Source organism: Equus quagga, chromosome 15 (assembly GCF_021613505.1).
Source record: "Equus quagga isolate Etosha38 chromosome 15, UCLA_HA_Equagga_1.0, whole genome shotgun sequence".
In the NCBI taxonomy this organism is placed as follows: Eukaryota; Metazoa; Chordata; class Mammalia; order Perissodactyla; family Equidae; genus Equus; species Equus quagga.
Genome location: NC_060281.1, coordinates 72777056 through 72801035, shown reverse-complemented (window position 1 = coordinate 72801035; position 23980 = coordinate 72777056). Strand labels below are relative to the sequence as shown.

The window sequence follows — 23980 nt, the reverse complement described above, 5'->3', positions numbered from 1 at the left end:
AAAAATCATTCCATCATGTAGCCATAACTTCTATTAACATTTTATTTATATATGCCTACAAATAATGAATATTAAACAAATTTCTAAAATCTTTGAAGAGTTATGACATCTTATTGTTTGATTTCTTACCACCAATTTCATCCTTCCCTTTCTTTAAAATAAAGGGAAATAAAATTTATTTATAAAACGTTGTGGCATTCCACAAAATAGTTCTTGAAGAGTATTGCCAGAAATATCTATGGCGTTTTCCTCTTTTTTTTTTTTTTAACCAAGGAGAAACTGGAGAGAGAGAGAGGAGTGTGTGTGTGTGTGTGTGTGTGTGTGTGAGTGAATGGAGTGTGTATATTTAGCAGAAAAGTAATACCGATGGACATTGTGACATTTATGTGATGTTCCCTATTCCCTTCTTAGGGCCTCCAAGAATGTCCCCAAAGGCCCAGCGGCACCCTCGAAATCACAGAGTTTCTGCTGGGAGGGGTTCCATTTCCAGTGGCCTAGAATTTGTATCCCATACCCCACCAAGTGAAGCAGCTGCTCCTCCAGCAGCAAGGACCAGTCCTGCGGGGGGCACGTGGTCATCAGTGGTCAGTGGGGGTAGGTAACACTTGGCTTGGACCATAATGACAGTGTTCCTGTTGTAATTCTACTAAATACAGAAAGGGCTGAGCTTAAGCTCTGTTTGAGGAAGTACAAGTGTATAAAATATAGTGGAGTAACCAGGAATTGAAAAACCTGTAGTATTTTTATTTTGGGCTCCACCACTTATTCACTCTGTGTTAGAGCAAATCGTGTGATCATTCTTAACTTCAGTTTTCTCAATGAGTAAAGTAATTTTTGCCTAGTCTACTTTGTGGACTTGTGATGAGATTCATGAGGTTCATAAGTGTGTATACTTTATAGTTGTACAAAGTACCCCTCACAGACAAGGTAAATACAGTATGTAACACCATTTGGAGGGACCGTATTTCATTTCTTCTTAGTAGCTTTGTTTGTTAATTTGTTCCACAAACATTTGTTTTGGGCTTACAGTACTGTGTGTTTCTATAGCATCTGTATATGGCACTAATTTCTGACTATATTTGCCTTATAAGGAATATCAAACACACATGAGGGACCTAAGTTTTATCTGTGATTAGTATGAGGAATGTGCTGACAGCAGCTGTAAAAGTGTAAAAAAATATACTTTAATGAGATCTTAGAATTAGCTGAGACTGCTTTTTAATGTTTTGCTTCCATAATAATCATGGAGAGTTGCAGCATGTAATAGTTACGCTCTTTGGTCATAATCTATCTTAATCAGTGCATAGGACCTTTAAAAGAAAAAGGATCTTTAAGCTTAAACAAACAAAAATATTCCCAACTCTGTTAAATGTCTTTAGTTGATGTACACTGCTCAGCTTCATGTACATATAATTTTATTATAAGTTCCTTTGCACTTTCTATTTTCTTCTTTGGTCTTCAATTATAAGGAAATAATTAACAAAAAAATAGAATTTCTAAAATCTTATTTCTCCAGTTGTACCGTTAATCATTTGATGTTACTCAGATGATCTGAAAATGAATTTTCAGAGAAACAAGATTACAGAAGTGAAGGGAAAAACTTAGTTGTTAGGGATTCGTGCAGAACACTGTTAGAGGTTTGCTCTGTATGCTAATTAGAAAATGATAGTTGTTGAGTAATAGTTTCCTTCCATGACCTTTGTGACTTAAAAATGTAAAGAACTGCTAAAGTGAAGCAAATTGAACCATTTTCTCCAACCTTTGAATCTGAGCTCTACAAATAGGTTTATAATGGAATATGAAATGCATTAGGTACTTATTTTGAAATCATGTGGAATATGAACCCCTGCTTGGATTATCTTCCCCTTTTGGCTAAATTGGGTCCCTGATTTCCTTAGTTACTGCAGGGTGGATCTTGATGTGGCAAGAAAGAGCATATATGATTGGCTGCAACGTGCTAACAGGTGTTTGAGTTTATTATTTGAAGGAGGAACGAATAAGCCCACTTCTCGGGGCTCTTCCCCTACCCGTTTTATGGAAACAGTCACACTTTTTAGTAGAGAATGTTCTTTCTCTTAAGAAGTGGCATTTATCCTGCCTTAGAAATCCAGTTTCTGACTTCATTTAAAATACTGCCTTTTAGAATTACTGTATTTAGTTAGGAGAAAAAACTACAGTTTTACTTAGGTATTAGTAATTGCTGTTATTCTTGAGATATTTGTACTCTCAATCACCACCACTACACTTAAGACACTGGAAAACAGCGTGATGGAATAGAAAGTAACCTGGATGGGGTTGGATAAGACTATTTTACCTAGATCTTCAGAGAAGCCTCTTGGAGGAAGTGACACTTGAGCTGAGAATGTAATGGAACTTTTCTCTTTCTTCTAGTTCCAAGATTATCCCCTAAAACTCACAGACCCAGGTCTCCTAGACAGAACAGTATTGGAAATACTCCTACTGGGCCAGTTCTTGCTTCTCCCCAAGCTGGTATTATTCCAGCTGAAGCTGTTGCTATGCCTGTTCCAGCTTCGTCTCCTACGCCTGCCAGTCCTGCATCCAACAGAGCTGTTACCCCATCTATTGAGGGTATGTGAGAAGGGGCTGCTACATCCATAATGTCGTTTGTGAAGTTGAGTGTTAGAGGTTTGACATTATATGAAAGGTGCTATGTTGTTTTACTCATAGGTATGTATTTGACCGGACATTTAAATTTTTATGTAAATGAAGTTGTTTAATACTATTAATTTCAAATATGGTATTCTTGAATGTCTCTTGTTAAAGGGTTAACTTTCCTGGGTAGTAAATATCAATATAAATAAAATTATTGGTGTTTTGTATGTCTGCAAAGGAGAAAAGCCTCTGTTTAAATGGAAATATTCTTTCCCAAAAACGTAGGAAATCAAAGTTGTTGAATATTCCTAACTTCCATCTAACTTTGAATTTAAAAAAAAAAATTATTTTCTAGCTAAGGATTCCAGACTTCAAGATCAGAGGCAGAACTCTCCTGCAGGGAATAAAGAAAATATGAAGCCCAATGAGACATCACCTGGCTTCTCAAAAGCTGAAAATAAAGGTTAGAGCTTTAAAAAGTCTTCAGGTATAACTCTAGAAATAGGAAAGAGTATGTCTCATCTCATGCCCAACACAGAATATTTTCAGTCAATACTTTTTCTTAGTACTGTGCTTATTTAAATCCTTAATTTGACAAATGCCAAAATCTGTAATTAATAAATTGAAATTTTTTATTGTTTTGATAATAGAGCTTATTTTCAGTTCTAACATCCCATCCTGAAAGAATTGTAAGTTAAAGATTCGAAATAAATCTGTATCTAACAGTTCTTAATTTTATACAGGTATATCACCAATTGTTTCTGAACATAGAAAACAGATTGATGATTTAAAGAAATTTAAGAATGATTTTAGGGTAAGTGTATATTGACTAATGAATTAGAATTTTTAAAAATAAATATTAAACATTACTAAGAATTTTTATATCATCTATTTACAAAAAATGCAGTATATATACACACTCAGAAACATCAAACTGTATGTGTAGAAAGCTAAACATTCTTGAAGTTGTCTTTGCCTATGCTTTAAGTGGGGTAACTAAAATCATGAGATTTGATAGGTATGATATAGATATCAAATGAAAGAGAATATAATTCTGATGTTTGAAGCCACCATAACATAAGTTATTATTTAATGTTCATTTGATTATTCAGTGAAGAGTGGAGCAAGGCCAAGGCATTAATTATGTGATGTGGCAAGTGGGAGATGTACTGGACCCTGGTGTTCTGAGTTAGTTGCAGATTTACTCTTTGTGCACAAATGTATTGTAGTAGACATCTTGCTATAATATCATTTCTCTATCTTAAGACTTCCTGAATATACTCTAATCTCTCCTGGATGACTATTTCATTCTTTTGCACAATGTTTACTATAGTATACTTTGCCTATCAACGTATATTTTGAGGCCAACTCAAGAAATCATCCTGAAGCTTAGCTTCTTAGAGGGAGAAAATCTGATTGCTGGCCTTTGAAAAAACTGATTGGCTTTTTAGATGAATGAATCAATGGCAAAAGGCAACCTTTTCCTAGCCTATGTTCTAGCTTCCTAAAAATTAATGGTTTTTTGCTGATACCTTCATTCTTGACTTATGGGCACCATTCAAAATATAACATATTATTTCATACTTTAGCACGTTTGTCTCTTCAGCTTTAATGCTATTAACAGTTGTGAACTTGTTTTAATTTTTTAAGCTATGGTTAACTCATGGACATGATACAAAGAATAATGACTGAATGCCCAGATTCCTACTTCCCATCCTAATACTCACACACACCAACACAAAGTCCTCCTGTGTACTTGCCCTCCTCAGCTGCATCCTGCTGCCTGAAGGAAGGCTTTCCTTCCTGCCAGGTTCTTCACACTGCATGTGAATAGATCCCTGAGCACTAGATGATACTGTGTTGCAGTCTTCAATTTGATATAAATGCTAGCATATTATAGGTATTCTTGCCTGTTTGCTTTTGTTTCCTCAGCATTATTTTTTACAGTCAATCATTTAGTCCCTTGTTACAGTACAGTTGCAGTGACTTTGTTATGTTATGAAGGAAAGAGATATTTTTACTTCGAAGGATATGAGTTAGTGTATTTTTTGTAACAGTTTTATTGAGATCTAATTTACATATCATGCAATTTAACTATTTAAAATGTACAATTCAGTGGTTTTTAGTATATTCACAGCGTTGTACAACCATCACCACAGTCAATTTTAGCACATTTTCTTAACCCCGAAAAGAAACCCCAAACCCCTTAGCAGTCACTCTTCATTTTTTTCCAATCCCCCTTCCCCCTCCGCCTGGTCCTGGACAACCACTAGTCCGCTTTCTGTCTCTGTGGATTTGCGTCTTCCGGACATTGCTTATGAATGGAATCATACAACACGTGGCCTTTTGTGACTGGCTTCTTTCACTTAGCATGATGTTTTCCAAGTTCATTCATGTTGGAGCATCTATTAGTACTTTATTCCTTATTGTGGATGAGTAATATTCCATTGTATGGGTGTACTGTATTTTATTTATCCATTCATCAGTTGATAACTCTTTGAGTTCCCACTTTTTGACTATTATGAATAATACTGCTATGAACATTAGTGTACAGTTTTTGTGTGGACATATGTTTTCATTTCTCTTGGGCATATACCGAAGAGTGGAATTTCTGGGCCATATGGTAACTCTATCTTTAACCTTTTGAAGAAAACTTCCAGACTATTTGCCAAAGCAACTATACTGTCTGTACTGTTTTACATTCCCATCAGCAGCATGTGAGGGTTTCTGTTTCTCCACGTCCTCACCATGCTTGTCATTGTCTTTTTGATTATAGTCATCCTTGTGATATCTCATTGTGGGTTTTTTTTTAGTGAAGAAGATGGGCCCTGAGCTAATATCTGTGCCAGTCGTCCTCTATCATGTATGTGGGATACCACCACAGCATGGCTTGACGAGCAGTGTGTAGGTCCGCACCCAGGATCTGAACCCGCAAACCCAGGGCCACCAAAGCAGAGCGCAGATTCAACCACTGTGCCACTGGGCCAGCCCCTCATTGTGGTTTTGATTTGCATTTCTGATGGGTAATATGTTGAGCATCTTTTTATGTGTTTATTGGCCACTTGTATATTTTCTTTGGAGAAATACCTATTTTTAAAAATTATTTGTCTTTTTGTTATTGAGTTGTAAGAATTCTTTATGTATTCTGTGTATAAGTCTCACATCAGATACACGGTTTGCAAATCTTTTTTCCTGTTCTGTGAGTTGTCTTTTCACTTTCTTGATGTTGACCCTTAACATACAGAAATTTTTAATTTTGAACCAGCCCTGATGGTCTAGTGGTTAAAGTTCAGTGTGCTCTGTTTTGATGGCCCGGGTTTGGTTCCTGGGTGCGGAACCATACCACCTGTCTTTCAGTATCCATGCTATGGCAGTGGCTTGCATAGAAGTAGTAGAAGGACTTACCACTGGGATATATAGCTATGTACTGGGGCTTTGGGGAAGGGGAAAAAAATTTTTTTTAACTTTGATGTAGTCCAGTTTATCTATTTTTTCTTTTGTTGCTTGTTCTTTTGGTATCATATCTAAGAAACTATTGCCTAATCCAGGACCATAAAGATTTGCTCTTACTTTCTTCTAAGAGTTTCATTTAGGGTTTTGATCCATTTTGAGTAATTTTTTCTTCCTTTTTTTGCTGAGGAAGATTTCACCCTGAGCTAGCATCTGTGTCGGTCTTTCTCTATTTTGTATATGGGTTGCCACAACAGCATGGCCACCGATGAGTGGTGTAGGTCTGTGCCTGGGATCTGAACCTGCGAATCTGGGCTGCCAAAGTAGAACATGCCAAACTTAACCACTATGCCACAAGGTGGCCCCTTGAGTAATTATTTTATATAGTGTGAGATGGGGTTCCACATTCATTCTTTTGCATGAGGATATCACTTAACCCAGCACCATCAGTTGAAAAGACGTTGAATTAAATTGTCTTTGTACCCTTGTTGAAAATCAATTGACTGCAAATGTGAGGGTTTATTGCTGGATTCTCATTTCTCCTCTGAAGATCTGTGTGTCTATCCTTTATGCCAGTACCACACTGTCTCGATCAGAGTTAGAGTTAGTGCAGTCATGCGCCGCACAATGACATTCAATCAGTGATGGCCTGTATCTATGATGGTGGTCCTGTAAGATTAGTACCATATAACCTTGGTGTGTAGTAGGCTATACCATCTAAGTTTTGTAAATACACTCTATGATGTTCACACAATGATGTGATTGCCTGACAACGCATTTCTCAGTACATATTCCCGTCGTTAAGCAACGCATGACTGTATTTTAAAAAGCTTGTGACTTCTTCGTTTACTAGAAAACATTTTCACTCTCATCAGTTTCAGCTGTCTGTAAACCTTCTTTAATACTTGACTCTTAAATTCCAGGTAGTTGCAGCATTAAAACTCTCTCTCTTTAGGACTTCTAGTCTTATTTCTGTTTGAGGCCTGAATAATCAGAAGTATTATTGAAGTCTCTTATGGATAACTTTTTGGTTTGTAAGTGAATACTGGAAAGCAAAGAAATGGTTTTTAAAAATATTTGAAGGTGAGCTTTATAATTCTCTTCAGATAAAATAGCATTATTAGTTTACATTTATTGAGTATTTCCTATGTATCAGGTACTTTTCTAAGTGCTTATGTGATAAATTCTTTATTGTCCTAATATCCCTTTGAAGCAGGTTCTATTATTATCCCTAGTGTGTATATTAGGCAACTGAGGCAAAGACAAGTGAAATAATTTGCCCAGAGTCACGTGGCTAGTAAAAGCTAGGCCTGGCTCTCAGTGTCTATAAGCTCCTAGTAATGCTTTGGACAGTAGCGAATGCATAATCTGTACTACAGTGTTCAATTAATGAATCATTAGAGCCACCCTCATGACAGGCACCTGGCCTTGAACTGGGGGCGGTTCACAAAAATCTCTGGGCTTTCATTGAGACAGAAATAGGAGTACTCTTTGATTTGGGTTCTTTTTTTTTTTTCTTTAGCGCCATCTTCAGACTCTAACATAGCTGTGTGCAGGGTGCTGCTAGCTTTATTTCTGTAAGAATTGCTAATAATTGATCTGTTACAGGTTAATTAATGATGTGGGTTTTGGAGGTAAGTAGGTGATCTGGGTTTTAAATCTTGCCCTATACACACCGTATGTATAATTTCGAGGCATGTTATCTGCTAAGCCAAAATGGGATAATTGTTCATAATAATTTGGTGAGAATTAAATGAGATGCCGTCTGTAAAGTGTTTAATATCATACATGACACATAAAATGTACTCAATATTAATTCCTATTACCAAAATATAGATGACCCAAAATTGTACTGGTAATCCACATTTTCTTGTTGTTTGAGTTACATAAAAATTTCACTCTTCCTCTAAAATGTCCAAACTACCCAAAGCAATCTACAGATTCAGTACAATCCCTATCAAAATTCCAGTGGCATTTTTCACATAAATTGAGCAAAGAATCCTAAAATTTGTGTGGAACCACAGAAGACCCTGAATAGCCAAAACAATCTTAAGAAAGAGCAACACACCTGGAGGCATCTTGCTCCCTGGTTTCAGACTATATTACAGAGCTTTAGTAATCAAAGCAGCACAGTATTGGCATAAAAACAGACACATACATCAATAGTACATAATAGAGAGCCCAGAAATAAACCCACGTTTATATGGCCAATTAATTTATGACAAAGGAGCCAGGAATATACAATGGGGAAAAGACAAGCCCTTTAAAAAATGGTATTGGGAAAACTGGACCACTATCTTACATCATACATGAAAATTAACTTAAACTGGGTTAAAGACGTGAATGTAAGACTTGAAGCAATAAAACTCCTAGAAGAAAAGAGGCAGTAAGCTCCTTGACATTGGCCTTGATTTTTTTTGATTTGACACCAGAAGCAATGGCAACAAAAGCAAAAATAAACAACTAGGGCTATATCAAACTAAAGCTTCTGCACAGCAAAGGAAATCATCAACAAAATGAAAAGGAAAGCTATAGAATAGAAAAAATATTTGCAAATCATATATCTGATAAAAAGTTAATATCTAAACTGTACAAAGAACTCATACAACTCAGTAGCAAAGAAACAGCCTGATTAAGGCAGAGGATCGGAATAGACATTTTTCAAAAGTTGACAGACTGATGGCCAACAGGTCCATGAAAAAGTACTCACCATCACTAATCATCAGGGAGATGCAAATCAAAACCACAATGAAATATCACCTAACACCTGTTAGAATAACTTTTATCAAAAAGACAGGAAATAAGTGCTGGCCAAGATGCTGAGAAAAGGGAACTTTTATGCACTGTTGCTGGGAATGTAACTTGGTATAGCCACTATGGGAAACAGTATGGAGATTCCTCAAAAAATTAAAAATAGATCCAGCAATTCTGCTCCTGGGTATTTATCTGAAGGAAATGGAAACACTAACTCGAAAAGACATCTGCACCCCTATGTTCGTTGCAGCATTATTTATGATAGGTAAGACATGGAAGCAACCTAAGTGTTGGTCAGTGGATGAATAGATAACAAAAATGTGGTATAGAAAATAAGTGAAGGTGGACAAAAGATATAAACTTCCAGTTATTTACTTACTTTTTTAAGGAGCCGCTTGTCTTTTTTTTTTTTAATGCCTTTTGGTGAGGAAGATTGGCCTCGAGCTAACATCTGTTGCCAATCTTCATCTTTTTTTTTTTCTCCCCAAAGCCCCAGTACTCAGTTGTATATCCTAGTTGTAGGTCCTTCTATTGTTCTCTGTGGGTCACCGCCTCAGCATGGCTTGATGAGAGGTCCTAGGTCCAGGCCCAGGATCCAAACCTCTGAACCCCAGGCTGCCAAAGTGGAACACACAATCTTAATCACTACGCCACCAGGCCGGCCCCCAAACTTCCAGTTGTAAAACAAATAAATCATGGGTTGTAATGTACAACATGGTGACTATAGTCAGTAGTACTGTATTGTATATATGAAGGTTGCTAAGAGTGTAGATCTTAAAAGTTCTCATCATAAGAAGAAAAATTTGTAACTGTGTGGTGATGGTATTAACAAGACGTTTGTGGGGGCTGGCCCCGTGGCCGAGTGGTTAAGGTCGCGCGCTCCGCTGCAGGCAGCCTAGTGTTTCGTTGGTTCGAATCCTGGGCGCGGACATGGCACTGCTCATCAGACCACGCTGAGGCAGCATCCCACGTGCCACAACTAGAAGGACCAACAACGAAGAATATACAGCTGTGTACTGGGGGGCTTTGGGGAGAAAAAGGAAAAAAATAAAATCTGTAAACAAAACAAAACAAAACAAAAGACATTTGTGATTTCCCAGTACATACGTATGTTGAATCATGTCATATACCTGAAATTAATATGTTATATGTCAATTATATCTCAATAGAAGGAAAAAAAGTGGTTCAGTTTCAGGGGGTGGGAGAAAAGAATCTGTTTTCCCTTAGGTTTAGTATACTGCAGATAGGAAATATCAGAATGCTCAAAAGCATGAATTGGCCTTAGTTTCCCCCTTTGTAAGATGGCAATAATAGGATCTACATCAAATAGGGCTGTCGTAACCACTAAATGAATGAGTTGGTCAGTAGTTTAGAACAGTGTCCAACCCATAGTGAGTACTGTAGATATGTTTGCATTGTATGAATAACAATAACAAGTATCATTTTTCCCTCAGTCAGAGACCCTTGTGATAAACACTCAAGAAGTCTTATGCAGTATGCAGTTGGTCTATTACGTGTGTAGCCTCTACTAAAAGATTTTTGTGAACAAATGCTGGCTTAAACGTTAAGTGCCTGTATTGTGACTTAAATTGTTACTAAGTTCAAATAAATGTCCCTCTCACCTCTTGACCTCATCTCTGTGAGGGCTCTCTAACTGTGTTGTTGATGCAGTAAAGCTTGAGGTGCATAGTGCCGCTTGCCAGGATGCTAGGGGCCGCGGTGGTGAGAGTTGACACCGGTTTGCTCCTCCCAGGGCTTAGAGATGGTTGGTCTGTCTCCAGTCTTGCAGCCCCTTCTGCTGTGCAGTTGCTCTTCAGCTTACTTTCGCTGCCCGGGGCTGCTGCTTGTGTTTGTTCTCGTTTCCACCTTGGCTGCTTCTACTTGCTCCCCTTTTTCTTTTCCTTTTCTTGTCGTTTCCTTCAGCTGTCCTTGTTTTCTTTCTTCTGTGGAGTATGACATCTTGAAATCATCTTCAGACAGTAATAGCATTGAATTCTTCTGGTCTGCAGACTTAAAAACCCATCACTGATTTCACTAACGTCTTTGTCTTCTGCTCTTCCTGATGGTACTGGTGTTTTGTGGTTTCCTACTTTACTTATGGATTTAGAAGGTCTAACTGACCAGCACGTCTAGTCAGGTCTCCCTCTGACTCCACCTGCTTCCGACTTTGCAACCCACCAGTCCTCGGGGCCAGGCCCAGGTCTTAGTCCAGCCTCCATAATGGTCTCTCTTCATTCTCACTTGGCTTCCTCCAGTTCATTTTTCACAAAGCTGCTGTGCTCATCTTTGTGAACTGTAAAGCTGCTCAGTACTATACCTGCTTAAAATTCTTCAGTGACTTCTCATTATCCTGAGAATTAAAAGCTAGAGTCCTTATCAGAGCTTTCAAGTTTTTTTATCCTCTCATTCCTCTTGGGTGAGTTTGTCATTTCTTGACTCACTCTTGCCTGTGTGCCCACTCTTGCTCCAGCCACTAGTGCTTTTCTGTTTCAAAACGAGGCCGTCTTCTCCATTCCCCTTGGATTTTTAAACATGGAGTTTTTTTGCTTAGACTATTCCCTTGTCCAAACTGCACCGTCTCCCCCCCCACCCTCATCTCTCACACTTTAGAGTAGATGATACTTCCATTGAAAAGCCTTCATTTTCTGTAAGTTGCTTTTTCCTGTAGGATTCCATAGCATTTACTCCATTTTGTTGTTAAGTGTCTGAATGCACCCAGGTGGTAAGCTTTGGGAGGATAGGAACTATTTCATATTTTCCATACCAAGCATACCCAGCAGGCACAGTTTCTGACACATAGTGGGCACTCAGTAAGTATTTAACTTTTGAGGCTATGACATTTGAGTCCTTAGATGACTATGATTGTGTTATACAGACATTCTGTTATTGTTGCTTTGTAATAAAAACATTACTCAATGTATGAAAACTTATTCAATATATTTTATGCTTGCAAATAATATTTGCTTGTGTTCATGGAGCAAATTGATTACTAGAATTATTTAAAATATTTAAATATAATTATTTCCTTTATTTAGTTACAGCCAAGTTCTACTTCTGAATCTATGGATCAACTGCTAAACAAAAATAGAGAGGGAGAAAAATCAAGAGATTTGATCAAAGACAAAATTGAACCAAATGCTAAGGATTCTTTCATTGAAAATAGCAGCAGCAACTGCACCAGTGGCAGCAGCAAGCCCAGCAGCCCCAGCAATTCCCCTTCAATCCTCAGTAACACGGAGCACAAGAGGGGACCTGAGGTCACATCCCAAGGAGTTCAGACTTCCAGCCCAGGATGTAAACAAGAGAAAGATGATAAAGAGGAGAAGAAAGACGCAGCCGAGTGAGTAAATCTGGAATTTAGCACATCATTTTACTTATTTACCTTTTTCTTAAGGTGTCCAGGGCCTTCCAACTCAGAAATCTATCTGGACTTTTAAACTGCTTTATAAGCAGCCCTCAACTTAAAACAACTAGTCTAAACAAATAACATCTTAAGTAAAGTAGGTCATTACACCTCTTCCCTCCTCCCTCATTTTTGCACCCCATGCCAAAAAAAACCTAGGCATAATTTAGAAAAGCTGATCTGTAAATGTACAGGGAGTTGAAACATTACTGGCTTTTGGACTCATATCTGTTGGATGCTAGTCAGTACTCACCTTCTGACTGTGCTGCTAGGACTAAGACCTGCCACCACAAGAAGAGAAAAGTATCTGGTGTCCCCACTTGGAATTCAGTGTCTTTTCCGTAGAGACAATGTTTTAGTTAATGGTTAGATTTATTAAGATAGACTTAATTCTGTATGTCCAATATATTATTGACTAAATAGACTTTTGTGGACTAGCCACAGAACCTAACCTAACTACCGTTGATTTATTTGTTCTGGGTTCCACAGAACTCAGTTACCAATGAACTTTTGGGTTGCAGCTTGTTGATAAGTTGGGGAGTTCTTATTCTTGACTCGAGGCAAAAATTTTTGTTACAGTAATGATTTTTCCCAAGATACATCATGTAGGAAACACTATCACATTAAAAAATACCACATGGGGGCTCGCCCAGTGGTGTAGTGGTTAAGTTCATGTGCTCTGCTTTGGTGGCCTGGGGTTGGCTCGTTTGGACCCCGGGTGCAGACCTACCCACTGCTTATCAAGCCATCCTGTGGCAGGCATCCCACATATAAAGTAGAGGAAGATGGGCATGGATGTTAGCTTAGGGCCAGTCTTCTCCAGCAAAAAGTGGAGGATTGGCAGCAGATGTTAGCTCAGGGCTAATCATCTTCAAAAAAAAAGAAGAAAATAAAAAATACCACATGCTACAGAATTGGTATCTTAAGGATTGCTTTTAAGGAAGTTTTGTAAGAGGCTAATGTCTTTTCAGTTTAAATATTTGTTGATTGCCTTTAAGAGAAGCATTGTATATTACACTTTTTCAAAAAATTGTCCTTTTTTAGCCAGTCTTTTATCAGATTAAGGAGTGGGAAATATGTATATATGTTTTAATGAAGAGGATTAGTGATCTTCTAGTGAAAATTGTTTAAATCTAATAGATGTTTAGGGATTTTTTAAAAAAAACTATCAGATATAGAAGACTTTAGAAAAGCATAAGTTCCATGCAGATTTCACTGGCCTTGTATTTTTTTTCTGGTGTAGGCAAGTGAGGAAATCAACACTGAATCCCAATGCAAAGGAGTTCAACCCTCGTTCCTTTTCTCAGGTAAGTGTGTTTCTCTCTTTGAAGTAATCTAGTCCCTAAAAAAAATAAATTTATTGTTAGCAGAACTATTCTTATTTCCATACCTGCCGTCTGAATTCAGTTATAGTGTCTAAAACAACTTTTAAGTTCCTTTTTCTTACATGGTCATTAATGGATATTTTTGAGCCATAGATAAGATCCTTATTTTGTCATCAATTAGATGTGATCTGGGGCAAATCTTTGAATCTTTCTGACTCAGAATTTGAAGATGGTTGGCTAGGTAGGTTCTCAGGTTCATAGATAAAACTGTTGTTGTTATTCTACTGAATCTGTAAGTAGATTTATTTTTTAATTTTCTGGTTTCTTAAAATCACCACTACTATTTTTAAGAGTATTGTTGATCAGGGCCGGCCCAGTGGCTCAGCAGTTAAGTGCGCACGTTCCGCTTCAACGGCCCAAGGTTCACCGGTTCGGATCCGGGTGCGGACATGGCACTGCTTGGCAAGCCATGCTGTGGTAGGCATCCCACATATAAAGTAGAGGAAGATGGGCACGGATGTTAGCTCAGGGCTAATCGTCCTAAAAAAAAAAAAAAGTATTGTTGACTCATTTGCAAAATTTTACTTTAACTGTCTACTAAAGTGTTTTTTCTTTTATTTGAAATGTGGAATTTTATTTTCCGTAAGTTTTTTTCATTGAAAGGGACTAATTAAAAGTGAGTAAAACTTAAAAAGATGGGGAAATTGCAACAATATTTAGCTTTTCATCTTAAGATAGTTGATTTATGTTTCTGTAGCCAAAGCCTTCTACCACCCCAACTTCACCTCGTCCTCAAGCACAACCCAGCCCATCTATGGTGGGTCATCAGCAGCCAACTCCAGTTTATACTCAACCTGTTTGTTTTGCACCAAATATGATGTATCCAGTCCCAGTGAGCCCAGGCGTGCAAGTAAGTCATAGAATTTGATGTGCGTTTACCCTCCCTAGTTGTTTGTATCTGGCACCAAGCACTCTGTAGCTGTGCAGTGACTTGAGGCGGTGATAGATGGCATAATAGAAATATTTGAAGATGGCAGGTGTGCAGTGTTGCGGTGTTGTTAGTATAAGGACCTAAATCTGAGAATATCGTCTGGTGAGAAGGATGGCTTGGATTTACTATAGTTTGAGGTTTGTCCTTTCAGCTGTGGGTGTGATTTTATGTTTTGATGACTCACAGAGAATCAGGAAACCTCAGAGCTAGCCCCCCAGCAATATACAACTAAGAGAGAGTGGTAAAGTACAGTCTTATTATCTTGAGAGCCTAATCTTTCTTTTTTTTTCCCCCCAATTCTCTGAAGCCTTTATACCCTATACCTATGACGCCCATGCCAGTGAATCAAGCCAAGACATATAGAGCAGGTAAAGGTGAGAATAATCCTGGCTGTGTTTGCTTGTAGTCTGCATGCTGCATGAATTAAGTAACTCGGTTTATAATGAATAAATATTTGTGGTCCAGCTTTGACTTGTGATGAGGCTGTGCATTGACTTTTGATGCCCAGCAGTACGTAAGGTATTCAGAAGCATACCTTTTGTATACTCCAAATACGCACTGTTTTGTTTTTATGAACAAAAGCAAGGTAGAAGAAATGTTCATCAGTTGTGATTGTTCAGGATCCTCTTCAAAAAGAATAATTGAATTTTAAAGTTTTCATTGTTAAATTTGAAAAGAGGGTTTGCTAAATTAATTTACCAGGTTGCTGACCTTCTTATTTTATACTAACATACAATTTTTTTCCCCCAAATTCCAGAATTTCTTGTTGAGCAGAGGGCAGCTTACTTCAAAAATCCTATTAGAGGGATGTTTCCTCATGTTTAAAATGAGAGTGTTGTATAATGTAGTTTTTTTTTTTTTGAAGATTGGCACCTGCGCTAACATCTGTTGCCAGTCTTTTTTTTTTTCTTCTTCTTCTTCTCCCCAAAGCCTCCCCAGTACATAGTTTTATATTCTAGTCGTGAGTGCCTCTGGTTGTGCTATGTGGGACACTACCTCAACATGGCCTGATGAGCGGTGCCATGTCCACTCCTAGGATCCAAACCAGCAAAACCTTGGGCCACCAAAGCGGAGTGTGCGAACTTAACCACTCAACCACAGGGCAGGCCCCTAATCAAGTTGTGTAATCTGGATTCCATACTTGTGTGATTAAAGAGCCTTCATAAAAGAAAATATTTATCTTAAAAAGAAATCTTTTAATGTTGAAAAATGCTAAAGGGACCCTCCCCCCCCCTTTTTTTTTTTTTTAAAGATTTTATTTTTTTCCTTTTTCTCCCCAAAGCCCCTCTGGTACATAGTTGTATATTCTTCGTTGTGGGTCCTTCTAGTTGTGGCATGTGGGATGCCGCCTCAGCGTGGCCCGATGAGCAGTGCCATGTCCGCGCCCAGGACTCGAACCAACAAAACACTGGGCCGCATGCAGCGGAGCGCGCGAACTTAACCACTCGGCCACGGGGCCAGCCCTGCCCCCTTTTTTTTTAACCATCCAAGCAATTGAGAGCATTTAATTGCTGTCATTTTATTGAGAGACAATAAAAGTGCAATGATTTATATAAAAAAGGCATTCATCAGGGCCAGCCTGATGGCAAAGCAAAGTGCTCACGTTCCACTTTGGTGGCCCAGGGTTTGCTGGTTTGGATCCCAGATGCAGACATGGCACTGCTTGGCAAGCCATGCTGTGGTAGGCGTCCTACATATAAAGGAAGATGGGCACAGATGTTAGCTCAGAGCCAGTCTTCCTCAGCAAAAAAAAAGAGGAGGCTTGGCAGCAGATGTTAGCTCAGGGGTAGTCTTCCTCAAAAAAAAAAAAAAATGGCATTTATCAATGCCCAATAATTACCCTCCTGACACAAAAATTTCACTTCTTAAATTAATGAGCATTCCTTAGTGTTTGAAGTAATCATAATTTGTGGATGTTAATAATTAAAACTCTTAATGGTTTTTTCTTTGATTCATATGATATCCTTTGTCTTTGCCTTAGGACACTGGAACCTGATGAAAGAACTCTAGCTTAGATAATATAAAGTTATCTAGTTGTAGAATTAATCTTATTCTGAGGGCCTGAAAATATTCCAGAGAGAAAAATTCTTTTAGTGCCATTTTGAATGAGGTTAATATTAAGGTGTTCATATATTAATTACTGCCTGATGTTGCTATTTTAATGGTTGTTTAATGCAATGAGAACATTTTTTATATTAAAATATAAAAGATGAGTGCAGTGAAAGCAAGCACTACAGTACAGCTCTCTATGTGAGAGATGCACTTTACCTTCAGGAAGCACTGTCATTTTCATCGATGGGAGAATTACATACTCTGAGGGGGCCTCAGCCAGTTTGGTAGAGGTGTTTTTGGTAAGATAGAACAGGCACACTGCAGAGAACATGAGCTGTAAACATGTGCCATGCTAAGAAGGTGGGAGATGATTAAATATTTGCTTTGTCCATCATTCATATTCGAGGGCTATCAAGATTTTGCCATATTTACTTCGTGTGCTTTGTTTCTTTGCTGAAGTATTTAAAACAAATCCCAGACATCATACCATTTCATTCCTACATACTTAGTGTATATCTTTTATAAGTTATAGACGTTTTTCTTAGGTAGCCAGAGTGCTGTTATCATACTTTATAAAATAAACAGTAATTCCTTTTTATCATTTAATATCCATTATGTTCAGGTTACGCTGGCTGAGTCAAGAATATATTTTTACAGTTGGTTTGTTTTGAATATGGATCAAAATAACATCTACACATTATTGAGTTTATTACATGTCTTTGTGGTTCCCTTGCTATTGCTTTGTGGCAGAAACCAGTTGTTAACGTAGTATGTCCTACATTCTAGATTTGTCTCTTTACTTCGTGTGCTGTCATTGATTACATTCAGGTTTAACTGTTTTTGTGGGGAGAGGTAAGAAGACTTAATAGATGGTTGTGAGTGCTCTCTATTGTCATTCAGGAGGGGCACAATATCTGGTCCTACTTTGAGTTATGATAAGATTGATTAAGGGGGGTGCCAGCCCGGTGGTGCAGCAGTTAAGTTTGCATGTTCCACTTCTTGGCGGCCCGTGGTTCGCCGGTTCGGATCCCGGGTGAGGACATGGCACCACTTGGCACGCCATGCTGTGGTAGGCATCCCACGTATAAAGTAGAGGAAGATGGGCACGGATATTGGCTCAGGGCCAGTCTTCCTCAGCAAAAAGAGGAGGACTGGCAGCAGATGTTAGCTCAGGGCTAATCTTCCTCAAAAAAAAAAGATTGATTAAGGGCTCAAGTGGTGATAGCCTGATCCTCCCTCCCCAGTTATAAAGTCTTCTGTTAATCTTTCATCTAATTCACTGATGATGATGCTTAACATCATTTTCTCGTTAGGGCTGTGGTGCTCAAATTTCAGTGTGCATCAGGATCACTTGGAGAGTTTTTTAAAAACACAGATTGCTTGGCCTCATCCCCAGAGTTTCTAATTCAGTAGGCTTGGGACATAGCATGAGAATTTACATTTCTAGTGCAATTTATAAAACCAGTTCCCTAGTGATGCTCCTGGTCTGGGACCAGACTTTGAAAACCACTGCAATTAGGAGTTTAAAAATGATGATTTCTGAATTCCTAGCATTACTTCTCCATTTATTAGCTCGAATCATTCTGTAAGGGACTGTTCTTTTCAACTCGGGCTATTTGGTTATTCTGCAATAGTTTGTACAGAAAAGTTAGTATAAATGCTTACATTTAGGTGCTTAAAATTGGTTTAAGTGCCAATTTTGTTGGAGTTGGTGCCCTTGTTACTTTGAATAGTGGCCAGTGAAATTTTCTTTTTTTTGGATGTGACTCTCACCCCTCTCTTTTATTATTATTGAAAATATATGTATGTATTTTATGAATACACAGATTTTCGTATGCTTTTATGTATTTATTGCGTTTCAGACAATCAGTTATTCTTTTTGCAGCTCCCATTGTCCCATCTTTGATCAATGGCATTCTCTTCAAGTTGGTTCCTGTTTCCCTTTGGTACTACTCATTTGTTTCCGCCAGCTTCCTTTCTTCTTGCTGCAGATAAGAGGCTCATCTGTTTCTAACCCCAGACCTGGATCACTATTCCTCCAAGGAACCCTGATTCTTTTTGCTGGGAAATAGTATTTAGAAACCATTTTGTGGTAATTGGATATGCTCGTTGCTGTTGAGTTACTGCTTCTAGGCCTTTTCAGTGGACAAAACTGGGAAATATCTTTTTTTTTTCCCAGAAATTCAGAAATTCATATTGATATAGTCAGTTCAAGTTAACATTACAAGATTTTTACTGACTTTTTGCTTGCATCCCTTATTCTTTTACACTGAAAATCTTATAAAAACTAGTAACTTTATTATCTATCTTTTAACAAATTACCATAAAGCTTAGCTGCCTAAAACAACAAACATATTATCTCACACAGTTTCTGAGGGGCAAGAATCCAGGAGTGGGTGGCGGGGTGGTTCTGCCTCGAAGTCTCTTATGAAGTTGCGGACAAGATGTTGGCTAGAGCTGTAATCTGAAGGGTTACCTGCAGCTGGAGGATCTGCTTCCAGATCCAGAGCTGCTCGCAGGCTAACCTAGCAGCTGGCTTCTCCCAAAATGAGTATTCAGAGAGAAACCGACATCACTGGAAGCTGCAGTGTATTTTACAGCCTGTCCTTGGATGCGACGTATCATAAGCTCTGCCACGCAGAGCAGACCTGCTGCGGTGCCGGAGGGCACTCCACACGGATGTGAATGCTAGGAAGCAGGATCACTGGGGCCAGCTAAGTGGCTGACTCTCTTACATTTTCCTGTAATGTGTATAAAATATTTTCAAAATATTTGTTGTCTGATTATTAGACTACAGAAAATAATTTAAGATTTCTTTGGAGCATTACTTTTCTTTTGTATCTGTTTCACTAAGAATTCTTTAAGTGCTAGTTTTCAGAGTGAGGAGTTGGTACCCTTGTTAGTGCCAAAATACTGTCTTCTACAGTCGCTAAGTCATGTCAGTGATTTGAAAGATGGGTTTATCTGATCAAGTTTGTTTTCATTTGTAGGGGTAGCTTTTTTATTATTTTAATTTTATTTTTCACATGCAAAATATTTGTATACTTTCAAAGTGGGAATTACATAAAAAGATCATTCAGGAAAGTCTTGCTTCTATCCCAGTTTCTTCCATTTGTATGTTCCTTCATCACCTCCATACCAGTAGGTAGATGGTCCTTCCATCATCAGCAGGTGATCATTTAAAATTATTTTCTATTTATCCTCACAGTGTTTATTTTGCAAGTAAACATTTGTTGTTCTGCCAGTATACATTCTATTTTTTTAAATAGGTTTATTTAGATATACCATAAAATTCATCCATTTGATGTATACAGTTCATGATTTTTAGTCTGTTTTGAGCTGTCCAGTCATCATCACAGTCAATTTTAGAACATTTTCATCACTCCAAAAGGAAACCCTGTACCCTTTAGCAGTTCCTCCCCACCTCCCATCATGCACATACATACCCTAGTCACGCTAATCTACTTTCTGTCTCTATAGATTTGCCTGTTATGGATATTTCGTATGAATGAATGAAATGCTTTTGTGACCAGCTTCTTTCTCTTAGCGTAAGGTTTTCAAGGTTCATTCATGTTGGAGCATCTGTTAGTCCTTCATTCCATTTTATAGGTAAATAATATTCCATTGTGTGGATATATACCACATTTTATTTGTCCATTTATTAGTTGATGCCTCTTTGGATTGTTCCCACTTTTTAAGTATTATGAATAATGCTGCTGTGAACAGTTGTGTACAAGTTTTTGTTTGGACTTATGTTTTCATTTCTTTGGAGTGGAATTACTGTGTTGGAACTGCCACACTGTTTTCCAAAATGACTATACCGTTTCATATTCCTGCCACTGATGTACAAGGGTCCCAATTCTCCACATCCTCACCAACACTTGCTATTGTCTGTCTTTTTGGTTGTATCCATCCTAGTGGTTTTATAATCATGCGTCACTTTAAGACGGGGATATGGTCTGAGAAATGGTTTGTTAGGCGATTTCATCATTGTGTGAGCATCATAGAGTGTACTTACACAAACCTAGATGGTATAGCCTAATACACCCCTAGGCTGTATGGTTGTAATCTTACAGGACCACTGCTTGGATATGCGGTCTGTCGTTGACTTAAACATCATTACGTGGTGCGTGACTATAAAGCAGTGTCTCATTATGTTTTTAATTTGTATTTCCCTAGTGACTGATGATGTTGATCGATTATTTGCATGTCTTCTTTGGAGTGATGTCTATTCAGATATTTGACCTAGTTTTTAATCAGGTTGTCTTTTGATTATTGAATTCTAAGTGTTCTTTATATATTCCATATACAAATCCTTTATCAGATATAGGGATGAAAAAATATTGTCTTTTTGTTTGCTTGATGATGATGTCCTTTGCAGCACTTAAGTTTTTAATTTTGATGGAAGTTCAATTTGTTTGTGTTTTGTTGTTGCTTGTGCTTTTGGTGACTCAGCGGTCATAAAGATTTATTATGATTTCTTCCAAGAGTTTATCGTTTTGCTCTAATGGTTAGTGATCCATTCTGAGTTTTTGTGTATAGTATGAGGATAGGGATCCAAATTCATTCTTTTGCATGTGTATATTCAGTTGCCCCAATATCATTTGTTGAAAAGACTGTTCTTGTGACATTAAATTATCTTGGCATCCTTGTTGATATTTATTTTTCTTCCATCATATGCAAAAGAAAGCATACTATATGTATTGTTCTGCACCTGTGGGAGATTTTTTTATTTTAAGACATCATATTTCCTAGAAATTACTACGTATCAGTCTATCAAGATTTTTCTCATTCGTTTTTTTATTGGGTTGTCTGTCTTATTGAATTGTAAGAGTGTGGATTGATACAAGCCCTTTTTCTTTTTCTTTTTCTTTTTTTTCTTTTTTTTTTTTTTGAGGAAGATTAACCCTGAGCTAACTGCTACCAATCCTCCTTTTTGCTGAGGAAAACTGGCCCTGAGCTAACATCCGTGCCCGTCTTCCTCTACTTTATTTGTAGCATGCCTACCACAGCATGGCTTGCCAAGTGATGCCATATCCGCATCCGGGATCCGAACCAGCGAACCCCGGGCTGCTGAAGTGGAACGTGCGCACTTAACCGCTGCGCCACTGGGCCGGCCCCACAAGCCCTTTTTCTGATATATGTATTTTAAACATTTCCCTGTAGTCTGTGGCTTATTTATTCACTTTTTAAAATATCTTTGAAAGAGCAGAAGTTTTAAACTTTGGAGTCCACTTAGCAATTTTTTTTATGTGGTTGTGCTTTTGTTTCCTATATTTGCATACTCCAAAGTAGCAAAGATTTTCTCCTGTGTTTTTTTCCCAGAAGTTTTATAGTTTTCTCCTGAATTTTACATTTGGATTTTTTGACTTACGGTTTTTAAGATTTTCCCCATTGGTGTAGTAAAAGAATTCATATGCCTTTTCTTCTAGAATTTATGTAACTTCCTTTCTTTAACATTTATATCTGACCCATTTGGAAATTATCTTGTACACAGTATAAGGTATGAATCCACTTTATCTTTTTCCAAGTGGCTATCCAAAAATTTTTAAACCACTTTTATTGTACTCTAATTTACATACAATAAAATGTATTCCTTTTCAGTGTACATTTTGATGAATTTTGCTCAGTGTATTTACTCTTGTAACTGCCTCATCATTAAAGATGTAAAGATTGTGCTTTGTGCCCCTTCTTTGTCAAACTCTGCTCCACTCCCTCCAGCTCCTGGCAGCCACTGATCTACTTTCTCATACTGTAGATTAGATTTAACTTTTCTAGTTTTTTATAAATGGAATCATATAGTATATGTTTTTTTTTTTTTTTTTTTTAAAGATTTTATTTTTTCCTTTTTCTCCCCAAAGCCCCCCGGTACATAGTTGTATATTCTTCGTTGTGGGTCCTTCTAGTTGTGGCATGTGGGACGCTGCCTCAGCGTGGTCTGATGAGCAGTGCCATGTCCGCGCCCAGGATTCGAACTAACGAAACACTGGGCCGCCTGCTGCGGAGCGCGCGAACTTAACCACTCGGCCACGGGGCCAGCCCCTAGTATATGTTTTTTTGTGTCTGGCTTAAACAGCATTATAATTTGAGAATATTTCATGTTATCACTTCTATCAGTTGGTTCATTTTTATTGCTGAGGAGCATTCCATTTTTATTATTATACCATAGTCAGTTTACCCATTACAGGTTGATGGGTGTTTGGGTCATTTCCAGTTTTGGGCTATTGTGATTATGAATAAAGCTGTTAAGAGCATTTGTGTATAAGTATTTGTGTGAATATTTGCTTTCATTTCTGTTGCTTAAATACTCAGAATTGGGATTAGTGAGTTGTATGGTAAGTGCCTTTTTAAATTAATAAGAAACTGACAAATTGTTTTACAAAGTGCTTGTATCATTTTACTTTCCAACTGATCAGCTGCTTATGAGTTACAAATACTCTATGTCCTTGCCAACACTTGGTGTTGTCTGTCGTTTAGTTTTAACCAGTCTGATGGGTGTGTTATGATACCTCACTGTGGTCTTAATGTGCATTCCCTGATGATTACTGATCACGAGCATGTTGTGTGCGTTTGTTGGCTGTCAGTCTTCTTTTGTAAAGTGTCTCTTCAAACCTTTCCGCTTTATTTACATTGGGTTTTGTTTTCTTACTATTAGTTGTAGCAGTTATTTATATATTCTGGATACAAGTCCTTTATCAGATAGAGGTATTATAAATATTTTCTCCCAGTATGTGTCTTGCTCTTAGCAAGGTTTTTTTTCTTTTTTTAGTTTTTATTTTTTGAAGAGCCAATGTTGTTAATTTTGATGAGGTCCCATTTATCAAGTTTTTCTCTTAGAGTTCATGCTTTTTTGTATTCTTTGCTTCTTTTCTAATAGAAGCATTTAAAGCTACAAATTCCTAATCATTGCTTTAGCTGCGTCCCTAAAACTTGATGAGTTGTAGTTTGAGAGGACTGCTTTTCCGTCCAACCGCTCCCCACATTGATTTTTTTTTTCAGGTTTTCTTGACTTTTCTTCTTTGTTTATTTTTCTATATGAGCTTGATATTCAGCTTGACAACTAAATTAAAAAAATCAGTTGACTTTTAAAAACCTTTTTATTGTTGAAAATTTGAAACATACAAATAAGCAGTTAGGCTCATACGGTAAGATAAAAGTACTCATCACTCTACTTTAAACAATTATAAACTCTTGGCCAATGTTTTTCATATACAATGTCCCTCCACCCTCATTATTTTGACGCGTATCCCAGATATATTATTTCATCTGTAAATATTTCACTTTGTAATTATAAAAGATGGGGAGTCTTAAATAAAAACAAACAAAACACCTACAGTACCATTATCACACCTAGAAAACACCTACAGTACCATTATCACACCTGGAAAACAC

The 23980-nt window shown here is 37.6% G+C and overlaps 1 protein-coding gene across 2 annotated transcripts in view; it reads left to right on the top strand.

Annotated features, from left to right (window-relative positions):
- ATXN2 (ataxin 2) overlaps positions 1-23980 on the top strand; it is a 127032-nt gene that overhangs the window by 72830 nt on the left and 30222 nt on the right. For both annotated transcript variants that reach the window (XM_046639792.1, XM_046639791.1), the window contains exons 11-18: positions 412-594; positions 2392-2589; positions 2969-3076; positions 3357-3427; positions 11853-12157; positions 13464-13527; positions 14303-14455; positions 14844-14904. In XM_046639792.1, the coding sequence (XP_046495748.1) occupies positions 412-594; positions 2392-2589; positions 2969-3076; positions 3357-3427; positions 11853-12157; positions 13464-13527; positions 14303-14455; positions 14844-14904 (1143 nt within the window). The remainder of the gene's footprint in view (positions 1-411; positions 595-2391; positions 2590-2968; positions 3077-3356; positions 3428-11852; positions 12158-13463; positions 13528-14302; positions 14456-14843; positions 14905-23980) is intronic.